At 47.5% G+C, this 19,908-nt stretch overlaps 1 protein-coding gene across 1 annotated transcript in view; it reads right to left on the bottom strand.

Moving 5' to 3' along the window:
* dmtf1 (cyclin D binding myb-like transcription factor 1) overlaps nucleotides 1-19,908 on the bottom strand; it is a 48,577-nt gene that overhangs the window by 25,163 nt on the left and 3,506 nt on the right. The window contains exon 2 of the mRNA XM_084330444.1: nucleotides 8,273-8,388. Coding sequence (XP_084186570.1) covers nucleotides 8,273-8,384 — 112 coding nt within the window. The 5' untranslated portion in view covers nucleotides 8,385-8,388. The remainder of the gene's footprint in view (nucleotides 1-8,272; nucleotides 8,389-19,908) is intronic.

Genomic DNA, 19,908 nt, shown 5'->3' with positions numbered 1-19,908 from the left:
AATAAAAAAGATATCTAACCCTAACTAACCTTACTGGCATGCACTTGTCCTAATAAACTAACCTACACTGTAGCACTCAACACTTTGATGAACATTGTTAGTCGTACAGAACTTGTAAGTCGCTTTGGATAAAAGCGTCAGCTAAATGACTAAATATAAATGTAGTTTTGGATTATTTGGGCTCGCCAAACAAACTATCAAAATGTACACGGAATCGTGGTCTGTCATTGACTGAGTCGCTTGTGTTGCCGCTGTGTGTCAGACTCTGGATTATTTCGAACACCCGCCCACCTCTACCTCTGATTGGCTTACCATGACATTTTACTCAACCTCAGCCAATTGCGCACTGCCCACTAACCAAGGAAAAAAAGTATTGCTTCTCGGCGCAGAGATCTGTCTGATGAAAAAAACAGCTTCAATCATAGTAACGTGCCGCATTTTTTGGCAGTAACGGTAACAGCGTTATTAAGATTGGAAGAGTAATCCGTTAGATTACTCGTTACTGAAAAAACTAACACCGTTAGTAACACCATTATTTATAACGCCGTTATTCCCATCACTGGATGTCACAGTATGATGTCATAATCAAACATTCTAGAACATTTGTGATGTCACAGTATGATGTCATAATATAACATTCTAGAACATTTGTGATGTGACAGTATGATGTCATAATAGCACATTCTAGAACATTTGTGTACATTATAAAATTCAACAATTCTCTCAGAATATCTCAGATCTCAGAAGACCAAGTGAAGATATCACTTGTTGGTTCCGGCTACTTGTCTGTAAGCTTGAATATATTCTGTAGATACAATTTAAAATCCCCACATGGAAAAGGAAACAATGTCCTGTACAATCCTTAATGAGCTGCGTCTGGAGGGAAGGTTCTGTGATGTGGTTATTAAAGTCAACAGCACTGAGTTGAATGCCCACAAGGCCCTCCTGTGTGACTGCAGTGACTATTTCAGGTAAGTTTAGCTTGGTTCAGGTTAGCTTGGTTCAGGTTAGTTTGGTTAGTAAACAGATACCATACTGTACTTTTACTGTAAACAGATACTATACTGTACTTCTACTGTAAACAGATAATATTCTGTAATTCTACTGTAAAAAGATAATATACTTCTACTGTGCTAAGACCCTATACTTCTACAGTGAAAATATATTACTACACAGGACAGAATGTTGCGTCCTGTTTACTCATCAGATATCTCTATACTCTGCGTCCCACAGAGTCCTCTTCACTCGCTGGAGCGACTCAGAGAAAGCAGTCCACACTATCCCTGGGGTGTCCCCGGGTATGATGCAGCTGATGCAGTACTCCTACACACGCTTTGTGCTGGTGACAGCAGAGAACGTGGAAGAGCTTCTGGTGGCTGCAGACCAGCTTCGTGTCACTGGCATAGTAGGAGCGTGCTCTGACTTCCTAGAAGGCCAGCTGTCTCTGGAAAACTGTGTCGGCATCTGGAGGTTCGTGGACATCTACTGCTGCCCTGACCTGAGGCGCAAGGCCCATCTCTTCATCATGTGCCACTTTGAGGAGATGTTGCACGTCTCACAGGAGTTTGTGGAGCTATCCCCGCAGCAACTGGTGGACATCATCGAGAGGGATGATCTGAACGTGAAGAGCGAGGAGACGGTGTTCGAGGCCGTCCTCCGTTGGATCGACCACTCCCGCGAGGAGCGTAAAACACACATCCCTTTGTTGCTGCCCAAGGTAACTAATTGTATTACGGATACACAAACATGGTTGCTAGTGCCTGAGCCACATTTATTTTTAATTTTATATTTATTATTTTACTTTTTCTTGTTTGTCTGTCTCTTGTCAAGGTCATTATGATTCATGTTACTGTTATTATTGTTGTCGTTACTGTTGTCATTGTTATTATTATTATTATTATTATTATTATTATTATTATTATTATTGTACTGTTATGTTCTGTTTTATGTATGAAAAGAAAAGAAAATAATTTTTTTTATAAAAAAATTAAAAACGAAATGTATTACTGTGCATTACATTAAAACAACACTAGGTTCCCTAGTACAGTGGTTCTCAAACATTTGGGTCCAAACTGTTCCCTAGCAACAGAAACCGTCTACAACCGATGTCTAAGTTGTACCCGCTGTCTGCTTGTCTCTTCCCAGGTTCGCATGGGCTTGATGAGGCCTGACTACTTCCTGAACAACGTCCAGAACAACCCTGTGGTGAGGGACAGCCACGACTGCAGGGCCCTCATCCTCAGTGTCCTGAACCCCCCTGGCTCCGACAGGCTCCCAAACCCCCTGACCCGCACACGCCTGCCCCAGGAGGTCCTATTGGCCATCGGAGGCCAGACTCGCGGCAAACCGACCATGGAGGCTTACGATATCCGAGCCGGTGGATGGATGGACATGAGCGTTGAGGGGGAGAGTCCCCGGGCCAAGTTCCACGGCACCGCTTATCTCCGCGGTCTGGTCTACTGCGTTGGTGGCTGGTACGGCATACAGGCTCTCAGCAGTGTGCGCAGGTTCAACCCCGTCACTCGCAGCTGGCTGCAGGCGGCTCCCATGCACTCACGCCGCAGTAAACTCAGCGTGGTCGTGTTGGACGGCTGTATCTACGCCATGGGAGGGTACGACGGACGCGTGCTACTGAACACCGCCGAGCGCTACGAGCCTGAAACCAACCAGTGGACAGTGATCTCACCCATGCTGGAGCACAGGAGTGACGTCGGGGCAGCAGCCCTCCAGGGCAAGGTGGGTGGAACTGAGGGACACAGGGTGCTAGATGAACACAAGGAACGTTAGATCAGAAATCATAAATGTATTTATTGCCAAGTGAGCTTGCACATACAAAAGATGTGTCTGGGTCCTTTGTTGCATCAACATTAACAGATAATTAAAGTAGAATGAAATCAAATGGAATATATAAACTAAATTAGAATATTCTTTCTTATTACAGGTTTACATCTGTGGTGGCTTCAACTGGACGGAGGATCTGTTCACAGCTGAGTGCTACAGCCCAGACACCGACCAGTGGACTCTGATAGCCCCCATGAGCAGCAGGCGTAGCGGAGTGGGAGTCGCTGCATACGGAGGACAACTCTATGCGGTAGGTGCACACGGAGACAAATGCTTTATACTAGATATTTTATAGATATGTATCATTTGACTTGCAATGCTTCTGTGATGCCCTCATTTCCCTAAATGGATTAATACAGTGTCTGCCTGCCTTAACCACACACTAAAACATTCCTCTCATGTGTCCTGTCCTCAGGTGGGAGGGTTTGACGGTAGAAACGTCCTGCGTAGTGCGGAGGCCTACAGCCCCTTGACTGACTCCTGGAGCGCCCTGCCCGCCATGCTCACCCCCCGCACCGACTTTGGCATCGAGGTGCTGGACGACCTCCTCTTCGTGGTCGGAGGCTACAATGGCTCCACCGTCCTCTCCAAGGTGGAGCACTACGACCAGAGCAGCGACAAGTGGACTGTAGCCAAGGACATGAAGTTCCAGCGCTGGCGCCTAAGCTGCTGCATAATGCATAGGCTGCCATTTTACATGAGCCAGTACGCTGCTCCCCGTGGAGGAGGAGGAGGAGGAGGAGGAGGAGGAGGAGGAGGAGGAGGAGGAGGAGCAGGAAGCGGAGGGGAGGAGGAGGAGGGGAGGAGGAGGAGCAGGAGGAGGAGCAGGAGCAGGAGGAGGAGGAGGATGGAGGATGAGGAGTAGGGAGGAGGAGTAGGAGGAGCAGGAGGAGGAGGAGAAGGAGGAGGATGAGGACTAGGAGGAGGAGGGGAGGAGGAGGAGCAGGAGGAGCACGAGGAGGAGCACGAGGAGGAGCAGGAGGAGGAGCAGGAGGATGAGGAGCAGGATGAGGCGGAGCAGGAGGAGGAGGAGCAGGATGAGGAGGAGGAGGAGCACAGAGGAGGAGGAGGAGGATCAGGAGCAGGAGGAGGAGGATGAGCAGGAGGAGGATGAGGAGGAGCAGGAGGAGGAGGAGCAGGAGGAGGAGCAGGAGCAGGAGCAGGAGGATTAGGAGGAGTAGGAGGATGAGGAAGAGGAAGATGAGGAGGAGCAGGAGGAAGATGAGGATTAGGAAGAGGAGGATTAAGAGCAGGAGGAGGAGGCGGAGGAAGATGAGGATTATGAGGAGGAGGGGGAAGGGGAGGAGCAGGAGGAGGAAGAGGATGATTAGGATGAAGAGGAGGAAGAAGAGGAGGAGGAAGATGAGGAGGAGGAGGAGGAGGAGGAGGAAGAGGAGGAGGAAGAGGAGGAGGAGGAGGCAGCAGGGGATCCATCTAAGAAACTTAAACATTTATTAGACCAAAAGAAATCCTAAGAAATTAATAAATTACTATCAGCCAAAGGTGGTGCATTTCTTTCTTCTAGTAATTCTGACAATATGGGGTTTTAGTTTGTGTAATGTAATATCCGTTTTTAGTTTGTGTAATGTAATGTAATATCTGTTTTTAGTTTGTGTAATGTAATGTAATATCTGTTTTTAGTTTGTGTAATGTAATGTCATATCTGTTTTTAGTTTGTGTAATGTAATGTAATATCTGTTTTTAGTTTGTGTAATGTAATGTAATATCTGTTTTTAGTTTGTGTAATGTAATGTAATATCTGTTTTTAGTTTGTGTAATGCACATAATATGGGAACTTTTATCCATATGCTAGCCCGGCATAGTTCGGACAGCTGTCACTTGTGCTACTGCGAAATAAATGACACACGGCTTTGTGTTGTCAACTGATAGAAATTGTGCGTTTCTCTATTCCGATGATTTCTACAATATAATATATATATAAATAACTGTCTTTTACTAGTACCTTACTACTATGTACTATGTTACTATCCGTATACTACTACCTACTATGCTAATATGTCTATTATACTATGCACTCAGGGTGTAACACTCAAGTTCAACACTATTTGACGAACAATGCCACTGACCATAAGCTGCCAGAGATGCACATCTCCTGCTGACCAGAAAACCACACACTTTTCTGATAGTGGGGTGCCTGGACACTCAGTCATTTAAAATGTATATGCGAAAGTTTCGTTTTCACTTCTAATTTGAAGATAAGGATCTATAGAACAATTTTGGCTTGAGTGTCAAGGAACCAGTTGAATTTAATAAAAATGTATCCAGAATGGCCACAATCGAACTCACGAATTATTTAAAAACTTCTTAATGTTCACACATTTGCTGTGTAATATAATTTTGTATTGCTATTGTAACCTGTTAAGCCTTAAGGCTTTTCTTTATCATAAATCAATCAATAGAGACAGTATTAGATCCCCAATTATCATATAATGGGGCATCGTTGGAAAGCCACACTCATTGGCTACAACCCTGTGCAAAGATTTTCGAGATCGCTAAATGATTGACGGAGCTAGAGCCCCGGGAGTCGGGGGTGGTAATGTGTACTTTTGCGTACTTTGGGGCATGCCTCACATATCGGCATGTAACTCAAGAACCGCTGAACGGATTTTGTCACCTGAAAGGGCAATCGACAGGCAACAAATAGGGCTTTAATTCTACCTATATATTGTATTAAAAGAAATGCACACCCGAGCCACTAGAGGTCGGCAAAGAATCATCGACATGTGGGCCGTTGGATGTTAAGAAGTTAATGTTTTTAAATATTTTTTTTGTAGCAAAGAGTAAATACCATAACCCTATCAAAAACAGTAGTCAAAGGGTATATTTTCATTGTTAGCGATGTTTTATACGATTGATCGGAAATACGAATTTATCGGAAAATGCTAATTATCGTAAAAAACGCAAGGAAATGACTAAATCCAGATTCAACCCTGCCATTGGAAAGAGGAGCATTTTCCCTATCCATAGATGTATGATTTGGCCATAATAAGGTCAAGGTCAAGTTCAAGGTCAAATATGAATGTATAATTAAAGTTGATTATCATTAATTACTGTATCTACAAATCCTTCTGTTTAATCATCTTCCTGCGGTTCATTTGCTTAGATTTTTTGTACACATGATCTCAATAAGGTGGTGAATGAGCTCAGTGAGCATTTTCTCCTACCCGTATACATTTTTGATCAAAGATGCAAAAATCATAAATCATAATTTATATTCTCCTTTGTTTCATCACAATTTACTCAAGCCTAGTAACAGACACAATATTTCTGAGACTGGAAATACATACCCCCAGGTCCCTAGATGTTCCTAGATACCAAGAACATGCAAATTGACCTTGTAGAAGTGGAGCAATCTTCCATTTACTTAGGCATGTACCTTTAGGTGAAATACGGCTTACAGATTAACAGGTTAAAAAAGGTGTAGTTTTGTTTCATCCACTGAAATAAATAAATTAACATGTAGGGGCAGTGGTGGCCTAAAGGTTAGTGGAACTGGCTTGTGGAAATAACGTTCTCCCCTCCCACCTTTGAAGTGCCCTTGAGCAAGGCACCTTACCCTCAACTTGTCCAATGAGTTAACTTATTTCCGGCGCAGATTGTGTTAACTAGGAGAAATGACTATAACATAGAATATGGCTAAACAAACACATAGGGAGAGCCCTCAGCCGGGGCGTCTGCAGGTTAGCTAACTAGCTAGTGCCACACAGATGCACACACAGCCAATCACATGAAAGTGGACGGTGGTCATGAAGGACCACATTTGAGAACACAAATAGCTAAAAGACTGTAGCGTGATAACGAGGCACTCGGGGGACTTGGCATAATGACTCGGGGGACTTGGCATAATGACTCGGGGGACTTGGCATAATGACTCGGGGGACTTGGCATAATGACTCGGGGGACTTGAGGGGATGAAAGGCAAAAAGGCGCCCAGAAAAAGATGATTAATCATTTAAAACAGTGTTTCTCAACTGGTGGGTCGCGACCCACTTGGCCATTTTGAGTGGGTCGCGGATGTGTGTGTTAAAAATTTTTTTTTTACTACCTATCTTTGTAAAAGTGGCTTCTCAGCTCTGGTCCAGCTGAAGACAAAGCAGAGGAACAGATAGCATATATTATTATTATTATTATTATTATTATTATTATTATTATTATTATTATTATTATTATTATTATTATTATTATTATTATTATTATTATTATTATTATTATTATTATTATTATTATTTCATTGTGTTTTTAGCCCTAGTTGCACTTTTGTTGCAACCCCAGTTATCCCATTAGTTTCCCCAAACTTAGGTCTGTTATGTTAAGCTAAGAAATCTGCTAAGAAGCATATATTATCCATTATTATTTAATTGCATTGGGTTTTTAGCCCTAGTTGCACTTTTGTTGCACTGTTTATTTCATGTTTTTAACAGTGCATGAAAGATTGTGTATTACTGCAATTTTTTTTTTTGAAATAAATCATAGTGGTTAAAAAATTTGGGTCGCGACTTAATGACTAAGGAAAATGTTGGGTCCCGAGGCTAGACCAGTTGAGAACCACTGATTTAAAACATTGTAAAGCCAAGTGTTCACTGAACTGTGAAAATCAGTCTTCAAATCCATCAAGTGTAACTTTAAACTCATCGCTGTATCAGCCACACGATCCAGCTCTTCATCCCAAGCGGCGCTCTGATCTAACGGCCTGCTCAGCATCATTCATGGTGTCAGTGTGCGATCAATACGCTGCTCTTCTGCACATGTTTCTTTGTGATACATGACTGCATTTCTGAATCCGTTTTTTTTTCCTTCTCTTTTTTTATGTGGTGTAGCAGACTCTAATGAAACAACCTTTACCTGAAAATATGAAAAATAATGACCTGTGGGTAACCTTTTATATTGCAGAATGCAAATGAAGTGTAATTACAAGAAGGAAGTAACTAGGGCAATCTATAATGAATTAATAAATATTGATGGGCAGACAATAACTCTCGTTTGCGACCGGTAATCTAAAAGGCTAGCCAGGGCCACGGTAATGACTGGGTCCAGGTATTGAACTGGCACATCCAAGATGAATTAAACACAGGTCCTGGAAGAACCAAACTAGACAATAAAGAATACAGACAGAGACAGTGTGGAAAAATGCTACCATGAATATTTAATTCATTGACGTTTCAACCATGAGGGCCTACTGAGTACTCTACTCTACTCTACTCATACATCTACCATGCAGCAACATGTGTGTGTGTGTGTGTGTGTGTGTGTGTGTGTGTGTGTGTGTGTGTGTGTGTGTGTGTGTGTGTGTGTGTGCGTGTGTGTGTGTGTGTGTGTGTGTGTGTGTGTGTGTGTGTGTGTGTGTGTGTGTGTGTGTGTGTGTGTGTGTGTGTGTGTGTGTGTGTGTGTGTGTGTGTGTGTTATATCTCACCAGTAGGAGGGCAGTGTAGGATGATACTGCCATCACTCTCCTGGGTCAGTGTAACAGAGTTGACTCCTTCTAGTGTCACCGTCTCCTCCTCCTCCTCCCCTGTGCTCATCATTCACCTGGAGATTTGACACACAACATATAAAAACATGGCAATAGCAGCAGGGCCTGTCCACTAATAGTCATTGATTAGTTAATTTAATAATCAACGACACTGTAGAATTTGAGTTCCCCTTCCCCATGTGCAATAATGCAGAAGAGGCTCTTTAAATCTAGTGCTAAACAGAGATGTGCTTATACTTTTATATCTAGTGCTTACCATAAATGTGCTCATCATCATTTTAGATCTAGTGCTTACCAGATGTGCTTATCATTTTAAATCGAATACTTACCAGAGCATCTTTCTTTCAGCATGGCTGCCTGTAACATAGCAACCATTGTTTTGTACATGGCAATGGAAGAGTCAAAGGTTGCTGCTACAGTGTGTGTTGATATATGAGAACTATATCAACAAAAACATAATAATTTGGTTAATTCTGGATCTTGTAGACAAGTCACAGTGGTACAGTAATATCACACGACTTGTCTAGTGTTTTATGTACAGAAATTAGGCATCTTCTTTTGAAAGTGTTTACCAGTGGTTACCGGCAGCCATGCTGGGAGAAAAAGAACCACATAAACATTCTGTTATGGTTGACTATTAAAGACCAAACTGAACAATGAATTGATTGAACTTAGTTGAACTGGTCAAATTGGAGGTGGTGGTGGAAGAGAGGAGGATGAGAAAAAAACTGGACGCTATCCTGGAGAACCCCTCCTCCCTCCCCCTCAATGAGGAGCACGGTCAGCCAGACTCACCCCCTTCCCCAGACTCGCCACTAACCGCCTGGGCCAGTCCTTTGTGCCAGCGGCTCCACAACTGAGGGCATCGACTGTTGCCAGCAGCTGGAGAACTAACCACTAAACCCTACAGACTCTAGTGCAGTGTGTATTATGACTCTTAACCACTAAACCCTGCATGGACTCTAGTGCAGTGTGTATTATGACTCTTAACCACTAAACCCTACAGACTCTAGTGCAGTGTGTATTATGACTCTTAACCACTAAACCCTGCAGACTCTAGTGCAGTGTGTATTATGACTCTTAACCACTAAACCCTGCAGACTCTAGCGCAGTGTGTATTATGACTCTTAACCACTAAACCCTGCAGACTCTAGCGCAGTGTGTATTATGACTCTTAACACTTTGATCGCCGGGGTTAAATTCATAATTTACCATCCCTCGCCAGCCCTATTTAACATGGAGAAGTTCCCCTTCTTTGCAGGGCTATAACTTTTTAAATTGTATTGCTAAATTGACATTACTATGGCCCATTCAACGTCCTATATCTATTGTTCAGGGTGTAGCAACGTTATACTTTTTCATTCACATATTCATACTAAAATACGGTCTAAAGTATAAGTATGTTTTTATCGTTTTCTGCAGCTTTCTCCAGAACTTGATTTATAGCCCTAAATGCATTATATTGATGATCAAATACAGTTTGGTAGGAATCTGCGCGAGATACAAAATGTCAACTGTACGTGCTTCTAGGAGTTACTACGTATGATCTGATGTTGACCGGATGGGGGGGGGGGTCGTTTATAATTCCGTGGGCAACGTTATATCATTCATCTAGTGTGGGTGATATGATCATTAGAGCAGTTAGTATCGAAGACGTTAACAAATAACGCTGAAACTCACGTAGCTTCCTCGTAGCGTTGGGAGATGAGCGTGGAACAGAATTTTTTCTATTATGGGATGTCGAAATATCCGATCCATTTCCAGGTTGTATAATAGTATATACATCCAAATCATGTGTATTATGACTCTTAACCACTAAACCCTGCGGACTCTAGAGCAGTGTGTATTATGACTCTTAACCACTAAACCCTGCAGACTCTAGCGCAGTGTGTATTATGACTCTTAACCACTAAACCCTGCAGACTCTAGAGCAGTGTGTATTATGACTCTTAACCACTAAACCCTACAGACTCTAGTGCAGTGTGTATTATGACTTTTAACCACTAAACCCTGCAGACTCTAGCGCAGTGTGTATTATGACTCTTAACCACTAAACCCTGCAGACTCTAGCGCAGTGTGTATTATGACTCTTAACTACTAAACCCTGCAGACTCTAGCACAGTGTGTATTATGACTCTTAACCACTAAACCCTGCAGACTCTAGCACAGTGTGTATTATGACTCTTAACCACTAAACCCTGCAGAGTGCAGTGTGTATTATGACTCTTAACCACTAAACCCTGCAGAGTGCAGTGTGTATTATGACTCTTAACCACTAAAGCCTACAGACTCTAGTGCAGTGTGTATTATGACTGTTGTGAAGGGCCAGATTAAACTGAGAATCTACCTTTATTGTTTGATATACTCTGTATATTATTTATATATATACACGGAATATCCCTTTACCTGCGTTCAAACCAGAGTAATATTCGCTCTCCTTATTGGACAGCGCCCCTAGGCGCCAGCGCGCAGGCCCCCAACGGCAGGTTCAAAGACAAGTTCAGGCATGTCAGGACATGCCCGGAGACAGCGTATTGATACCAGACAAAGACTGCGGTTTGGGACTAGATAGTCACTTAAGTATATATACGGCGCAGGTGCGCAGAGTTGTTGTTCATCCCGAGTCAACGTGCAGTGAAGTGAGCAACCGTGCATCTAACAGAGCGTTGAGAACCACGTGCGAATAGAATAGTAAAGTGTCAGAGTTTAATGCAGTAACGTCGAGTTCGACCTAATCTAATGTGAAGTAAATAGTCGTTCATTTATTGTATATCGTGCGGCCACAGTTCGTTCGTGTGTAGCATTACCCAGCGGTTCGTCGTGTCTTTAGCTAGTGTACTTAGCCAGGGTGTGTGGCCTAAATACGTCGCCCACCCCCGAGGAGTCCTAGGCGGAGAACCGTTGGACATGTACACAGGAGAATCGGCGTCGGCGATTGCAGAACCATTACTGGTTGGATTATATTGATTTGGAACGTGTTACCCGGAGAAGAGCATCGTTGATTTCCACTATCGTTTGGGATTCAACCTCGTGAGGATTACAACTCGGGCTGGCCTCATGGACGGAGGCTGGCTAACTGTCATCAATGCTATCGAGCATTTGGATTACAATTATTGCTTTGCTGCTGATCGAGGGATTTACAAGGACCGACTCCTGTACCTGGAGTCTCTTTATTCCTCATTGAATCAGACTGAGTACCCGAACATTCCTCTACCCTCCAGGCCTTACACCCCCAGAGGGAACCCATTGTCTCCAGGCGGTACCAGTGTTGCCTTATATAGTTGCTATTATACGACAGGTGGTGTCAACTTAGACCCATCGTAGGATTCCTGCTATTCTTAGTGACTCATGCTATTGACTGACTTTACGCATATTCTTCGCCATACAAGCGCGACCCTAATTCTCATTCTGTAACCTAATGTTGCATAATAATAATAAAATACCCTCAAATACTATTTCTTTGTCAATGCCGTGTTCTTGTGGGTGTTCACCATCTATATTTGATGTACTGTCTGGCCAGTAATTAAAGTACATAACTAGCAGTGGTTTAATCTATCACAATCTTTAATACAGTCAGGGTTTTGTAACCCCTCAGTTACAATTGGTCCTTCGAGCCGGAGGGTATCAGTGTAATATTTAATATAATATTAATATTGACATGGCCAGCGGTGAACACTCTCCAAGCGGCTCCCCTAAGCTAGAACGCCCGCAGCGCAAACGTCAGCTACCTCCATATCTGGAGGACTTCGCTTTCGTTCTACCCCCTAGCAGCCTAGCTTATCTAAACAGACGTTAAATACGGATAAATCGGATAGTTTAAGCATGTCCAATCCTATCGACTTGGCGACCCTGCCAGTAGAGACCCCAGTGGGTTCAAACGAAACTGACTTAGCTCACGGGGGGGACCAAGTGGGACATGACGTGACTATACCTCCAGACAGCGTCACCGGGATAGACCCCGGAGCGCTCCAGGATAAAGAAAGCGCTCCAGGGATAGAACCCGACACACAACCAAGAGAAGAGTACCGCGCTCAGGAGATAGACCTCGGAGCGCACCAGGAGAACAGATCTCCAACAAGCCCCGTCAGCACCCGATCACCTCAGTCAGTGTCATCCCCCAGCGAGGCGGACCAGAGACTGGCGCAAGCCTTGATCGCCACGCTGACAGCCTCAACTGAAAGAGACCGACTCCAGGGTGAGCGCGACCGGCTTCAAGCAAAGACGCTTGGTGAGCGCGAACACTCTGCCACGGAAAGAGAGCGCCTCCACGCGCAACTCCAAGCGCAAGCCCTTAGTGAGCGCGAACACTCTGCAGCGGAACGAGAGCGCCTCCGGGCGCAACAATTAAGTGAGCGCGAACACTCTGCCGTGGAACGAGAGCGCCTCCAGGCTCAACAAATGAGCGAGCGCGAACACTCTGCAGCGGAACGAGAGCGCCTTCACGCGCAACTCCAAGCGCAAGCCCTTAGTGAGCGCGAACACTCTGCAACTGAACGAGAGCGCCTCCAGGCGCAACAAAGGAGTGAGGACGACCGCATCAGACTGGAGGAGAGGCGCCTTCAGACGGAAGAGAACATCGAACGAGACCGCGCCAATGCACAGCGCGACGCCGCCAATGCGCAGCGCGAAGCAGAGCGCGACCGGCTGCAGGCGAGGATGATAGAACAATTGATCGCCAGGGCGACACCCCCTCTCTCCGCACGGAGCTCCCGGAGATCATCACGACAAGGGTCTAGGGCACCTTCCCCTACCCGACAAAGCTACCCGGGACCCGGCCAACAGGAGGAACCTGTCTACGTCTCCGAGCCCCCTCCCCGACCGGTCCATACGAGACCCAGCCAACGGGAAGAACCGGCCTACGTCGCCGAGAGACTAACCAGAAGACTCCAGGACCTAGAAGAGGAAGAGGAGGAATATCAAGCCCACCAGCACGAACATACTTTGGACCAGGAGGCCCAGTACAGCCCCGACTTCAGCCTCGAGTCACTGCACTACAAACCCCCGACCCAACTCAAGGGTGAGTTTGACGTACAGTCAGCACCGAGGAACAGCACCTGGGGACCCGGCCTCTGGTACCCACCAAGTACTAACCCACGACCACACGTACGGGGAGACTCGCCCAGGAGGCCTCTTCCCCTACGCTCACCAATGTACCAGCCATCCATGGCATCTTACCTTGGCACACCGACGTTCCCAGACTTTACGCGCGAGGACAGAGCACAGTACACGGAATTACGCATGTGTTTGGAGACTATGATGTCCGATGTCCATGACGAGTCGTACAAATATGCCATCCTCCTCAAGCATCTCAAGGTGCCCAGAGCGCATAACATAGCGCTGGCATATTCCAACTCAAGCACCCCATACTCCGCGGCTCTGGTGGCCCTCGACCAGCGTTATGGACGCATATGGGATTACGTGATCCAAGAAATACGGGATATCGACCGCCTCCCCCCAGCCAAAGACAATAGAGCACTGGATGACCTCTCTATCAAGGTACAATCCCTCGTGGGGATGCTGGGGTCCCAAAAGGAGAAGGGGAGATATGAACTGTATGCAAATTCTAATGTGGAGCGAATACTGGAGAAGCTCCCTCCAGCCCGCCAAGAGCGTTTTCGGCGGCAGAGAGACCACCGTGACCCCAACGGCCCAGAGCCATCCCTCCTAGACCTGGCTGCTTTCCTCGCAAGGGAAGTTAGCAGTCTACGACTGGACACATTCGTGTGGAGCGGATCTAGCCCAAGAGATGGACCTCGGAGGTCCAACGATAACCGCCGGTCAGTGACAGTTATGCACCAGGCCGAGTCAGTGCCGCAGCACAAGAACCACAGCACCCCCCAGACCAAGGGGAAGTGGAAGATTGTATGCCAGTACTGTGAGAATGAACATTGGCTGTCTCAATGTGACACCTTCAAGAAGCTGACCGCTGACGAGGTGAGTCAGTGGATCAAAGCCAACCGCCGCTGCTTCCGCTGCGCGCGCAGCCATATGGCAGCTGAGTGCCGCCTAAAGAAAAGATGCAGCAAGTGCGACGGCGCCCACTTGGAGGTCCTACACGACAGCACCAAGAAGAAACCCGTACCCCCAAGCAGCTCGAGAGTGAACGTCATGTACATAGACCCTGCGAAGAGCGGGAGCTCCCGAGTGCTCTTGAAGGTGGTCCGAGTGCTCTTAAGCTACGAGGACAAGGTCATGGACACTTACGCCGTCCTAGACGATGGGTCAGAAAAGACTCTCCTCCTCGCATCCGCCGCAGCCCGGCTGGGTCTGCGGGGGAGCGAAGAAACAATGACAATCCGTACCATTAGAAGAGACCTGAAGACCATAAAGGGTGAAAATGTCTCCTTCACGATAGCAGCGGTCGGGCAGCCCGAGAAGCAGTATAGCATCACTAACGCCTTCACCAGCCACGACATAGGCCTGTCACAGTACACCTACCCCATCCCAAAGCTGATGGAGAAATACGTGCACCTACGTCAACTACCTATACCGCTCATCGACGACGCCACCCCGACCCTGCTCATAGGATCCGACCACGCACACCTCATCGTCCCAACGGACCGGGTCCACATCGGGCCCAGAGGCTGTCCAGCAGCGGTCGAGACCCGCCTGGGTTGGACACTACAAGGCCCCCTCTCCGGGTCTTCCAACCGACCGACAGCCACTCGCTGTCTCTACACGAGGATAAACGAAGAAGACACCACCCTCTTGCAGCACGTCGAGAGGCTATGGACATTAGACGCGATGCCCTTTAAGAATGAAAAGAAACTCGTTCGCTCGAAGGAAGACACTTATGCCATAGCCCTACTCGAGCAGAAGACAAAGAGAGTCGAGGTCAACGGAGTGATGAGATACGCAACTCAACTCTTGAGGCGAGAGGGTATGCCCACCCTCCACGCCTCAAGAGAAGCGACAGAGCGATATCTACTGAACACCGAGCGGCGTCTAGCCAAAGACCCCACTCAAGCCACTGTGTACCGCGCTGAGATCGACAAGCTGATCACAGCGGGACACATAAAGAAAATTGACATTCAAGAGGCCGACCAGACGACTGAATCCTGGTACGTGCCCCACCACAAGGTCCACCACAACGGCAAGGATCGCATTGTATTCAACTGCAGCTACCAGATCGGACTACAGAATCTGAATAAAGAACTCTTGCCCGGCCCGACACTCGGCCCCTCTCTCCTCGGCGTACTACTACGTTTCCGCCAAGACAAGGTGGCCATCAGCGGCGACATCAAAGGGATGTTCCTGCAGGTGCGACTAGTGGAGGAGGACAAGCCCTTGCTGTGGTTCCTATGGAGAGAGAGGATCAAAGATGAGCAACCATCCATCTACCAATGGGAGGTCCTCCCCTTCGGCACCACATGCAGCCCATGCTGTGCTACGTTCGCACTTCAAAAACATGTGACAGAAGACCCTGAAGCTGACGAGGAGGTCAGACAAAGTGTAGAGAGGAGTTTCTACGTGGACAACTGTCTGCAAAGCGTCTCGACGCCAGAAGAAGCCGAAGCCCTCCTGCTCAAGCTCCGCGCCTCACTGATCAAAGGCGGCTTTGATCTCCGGCAGTGGGCCAGCAGTGACCCTCAAGTACTTCGCAGCCTCTCCCCAGAGACAAAGGCAGCAAGCAGCGAGACCTGGATGGCGACCACCCCAGGTGAAGCACAGGAAATGACATTGGGCCTAGTCTGGCGATTCAAAACAGACTCGCTCCATTACAAATACACACCCCTGACCCTGGAGCAGGGAAGGTCGACCCCTCTACCGACCACCAGAAGGAGCGTATACAGAACACTCGCAAGTCAATACGACCCGCTGGGGTGTATCCTACCTTACACCACTCGGGCGAAAATTATTGTACGAGAGCTGTGGGACAAGGAACAGGGCTGGGACGACCCCATACCCGACCACCTAGCTTCCACCTGGAGAGAGTGGGAGAGAGAACTCAGCTCGCTCCAAAATGTGAACATACGCCGGAGCTACTTCCCACCCACAGTGCGGCTGGAGACGTGCCAGATGGACCTGCACGTCTTCAGTGACGCCTCGGAAGTGGCCTACGGCTCGGTGGCCTACTTGCGGGCCCGAGAGGAGGGAGGAGAAATACACACAGCCTTCATCCTGGCTCGCTCAAGGATAGCCCCCCGCAAGCAACAATCGATCCCGCGTCTAGAGCTCTGCGCAGCTCTGGTAGGCGCGCAACTCGCCACGTTAATCCAACGTGAACTCACCATCCCGGTGCAAAGAACAATCTTGTGGTCAGACTCCATGACCGTACTCGCATGGATCCAGTCCGATTCTTGTAGATACAAGGTCTTCGTGGGAGTCAGAATCACAGAGATTCAAGACCTGGTAGGATCAGCGTGCTGGAGGTACGTGGGCACGAAACAGAACCCAGCCAATGTCATCACACGGGGGATGTCCCTAGATGACCTCACACGTCACAATATCTACAGTGACGGTCCTGAGTTCCTCAAGCTCCCGGAGGAAGAGTGGCCTACCCCCACCCCACGGGAGGCTAGTCAAGAGGAGGCAGAGATCAAGAAATCTATGTTCTGTGGGTTGACGCACATCCCAGTCCCCACTGACCCTAACATAGACGACTGCCTCACCTTTGAGAGTGCGCAGCTAAAAACATTCCTGTGGCACCACCCTGAGGTTCCCCCCACTACCGACATTGACGCATCGAACTACGCAGAGGCAGAACTCCTTCTGCTACAGCAAGCCCAAAGAGACTCGTTCCCCGATGAGCTAGACTGCCTGCAGGGAACAAAGCCAATCCCGTCAGACAGCAGACTGCTCCACTTGGCCCCTGAGCGCGACACCCATGGCCTCATCAGGGTGGGTGGTCGTCTGAGACGGGCCCCGGACTTAACGGATGACGTCAAGTTTCCTATAGTCCTCAACAGCCGACACAAGGTCACTGAGCTCATCATAAAGAAATACGACGAGGATGTGCACCACGCTGGGGCAGAGAGAGTCTTCGCTGAGATCCGACGTCGTTATTGGATACTGCAAGGAAGAGAAGCAGTACGACGCTTCCAGCGGACCTGTCTAGACTGTCGCAAGTGGCGAGCACAGCCCAGTATACCCATGATGGCCGACCTGCCTCCCTGTCGCCTCCGACTCGGCGAGAAGCCCTTTCACTCCACGGGCGTGGACTGCTTCGGCCCGCTCTACGTGAAGAAAGGAAGAGGGACAGAGAAGAGGTGGGGCATTGTATTCAAGTGCATGACCACCCGAGCAGTACACATAGAACTCCTTCCGACCATGAGTACGGACTCATTCCTCATGGCCTTCCGGAGATTCACAGCGCGAAGAGGAAAACCGTCTACGTTGTTGTCTGATCACGGGACAAACTTCAAAGGCGGAGAAAGAGAGCTGAGAGAGAGCTTCCAAGCCATGGGTCCAGAACTTAAGACCCACCTCGCTCCCTATCAGATCGACTTCCAGTTTAACCCCCCGAACGCCCCTCACTTCGGGGGAACCTGGGAAAGAGAAGTACGTTCCATAAAGACAGCTCTGTACGCCGTGCTTGGGGCCCAGACCGTGGCTGAAGAAGTCCTCACGACAGTCCTCACGGAGATCGAGGGAGTATTGAACTCAAAGCCCCTCGGTTACATCTCAAGTGATGTAGCAGATGTCGACCCAGTCACCCCAAACACTCTCTTGATGGGGCGGCTGGACCCCGCGCTCCCACAGACGGTGTACAGACCTGAAGAAGCGAACGGCCGAAGAATGTGGAGGTACAGTCAAATATTGGCTGACAAGTTTTGGAACAGTTTCCTCCTCCACTACCTACCGTCTCTCCAAACCCGTCAGAAATGGGTAAAGGACAGAGACAACTTACAAGTGGACACAGTCGTTATGATCATAGACCAGTCACTACCCCGAGCTATGTGGCCGGCCGGCCGCGTAAGCAAAGTGATCACTGGTGCCGACGGAAAGGTCAGAGCGGCAGAAGTTGTTGTCCAGGGGCGGACCTACACCCGACCCGTGGCGAGGCTGATAGAGTTGCCGAGGCTCCCTGACTCCCCTGATGACGATCATGACCCACTGACTTTGTAGATTGCCCTACTCCCCACAACAGACATTGAGCAGTTGACTGGACTATTAATCTGTCTCCTTTAACTAATTAGGTGCGGACTAATTAGGAGGCGGCTGTTGTGAAGGGCCAGATTAAACTGAGAATCTACCTTTATTGTTTGATATACTCTGTATATTATTTATATATATACACGGAATATCCCTTTACCTGCGTTCAAACCAGAGTAATATTCGCTCTCCTTATTGGACAGCGCCCCTAGGCGCCAGCGCGCAGGCCCCCAACGGCAGGTTCAAAGACAAGTTCAGGCATGTCAGGACATACCCGGAGACAGCGTATTGATACCAGACAAAGACTGCGGTTTGGGACTAGATAGTCACTTAAGTATATATACGGCGCAGGTGCGAATAGAATAGTAAAGTGTCAGAGTTTAATGCAGTAACGTCGAGTTCGACCTAATCTAATGTGAAGTAAATAGTCGTTCATTTATTGTATATCGTGCGGCCACAGTTCGTTCGTGTGTAGCATTACCCAGCGGTTCGTCGTGTCTTTAGCTAGTGTACTTAGCCAGGGTGTGTGGCCTAAATACGTCGCCCACACCCGAGGAGTCCTAGGCGGAGAACCGTTGGACATGTACACAGGAGAATCGTCGTCGGCGATTGCAGAACCATTACTGGTTGGATTATATTGATTTGGAACGTGTTACCCGGAGAAGAGCATCGTTGATTTCCACTATCGTTTGGGATTCAACCTCGTGAGGATTACAACTCGGGCTGGCCTCGTGGACGGAGGCTGGCTAACTGTCATCAATGCTATCGAGCATTTGGATTACAATTATTGCTTTGCTGCTGATCGAGGGATTTACAAGGACCGACTCCTGTACCTGGAGTCTCTTTATTCCTCATTGAATCAGACTGAGTACCCGAACATTCCTCTACCCTCCAGGCCTTACACCCCCGGAGGGAACCCATTGTCTCCAGGCGGTACCAGTGTTGCCTTATATAGTTGCTATTATACGACAGGTGGTGTCAACTTAGACCCATCGTAGGATTCCTGCTATTCTTAGTGACTCATGCTATTGACTGACTTTACGCATATTCTTCGCCATACAAGCGCGACCCTAATTCTCATTCTGTAACCTAATGTTGCATAATAATAATAAAATACCCTCAAATACTATTTCTTTGTCAATGCCGTGTTCTTGTGGGTGTTCACCATCTATATTTGATGTACTGTCTGGCCAGTAATTAAAGTACATAACTAGCAGTGGTTTAATCTATCACAATCTTTAATACAGTCAGGGTTTTGTAACCCCTCAGTTACAATGACTCTTAACCACTAAACCCTGCAGACTCTAGCGCAGTGTGTATTATGACTCTTAACCACTAAACCCTACAGACTCTAGAGCAGTGTGTATTATGACTCTTAACCACTAAACCCTGCAGACTTTAGAGCAGTGTGTATTATGACTCTTAACCACTAAACCCTGCAGACTCTAGAGCAGTGTGTATTATGACTCTTAACCACTAAA

Source organism: Notolepis coatsorum (genome assembly GCF_963971535.1).
Source record: "Notolepis coatsorum genome assembly, chromosome: 15".
Lineage (NCBI taxonomy): Eukaryota > Metazoa > Chordata > Actinopteri > Aulopiformes > Paralepididae > Notolepis > Notolepis coatsorum.
Note: the sequence above shows the minus strand (reverse complement) of the source record. Positions and strands in the feature narration are given on the sequence as shown.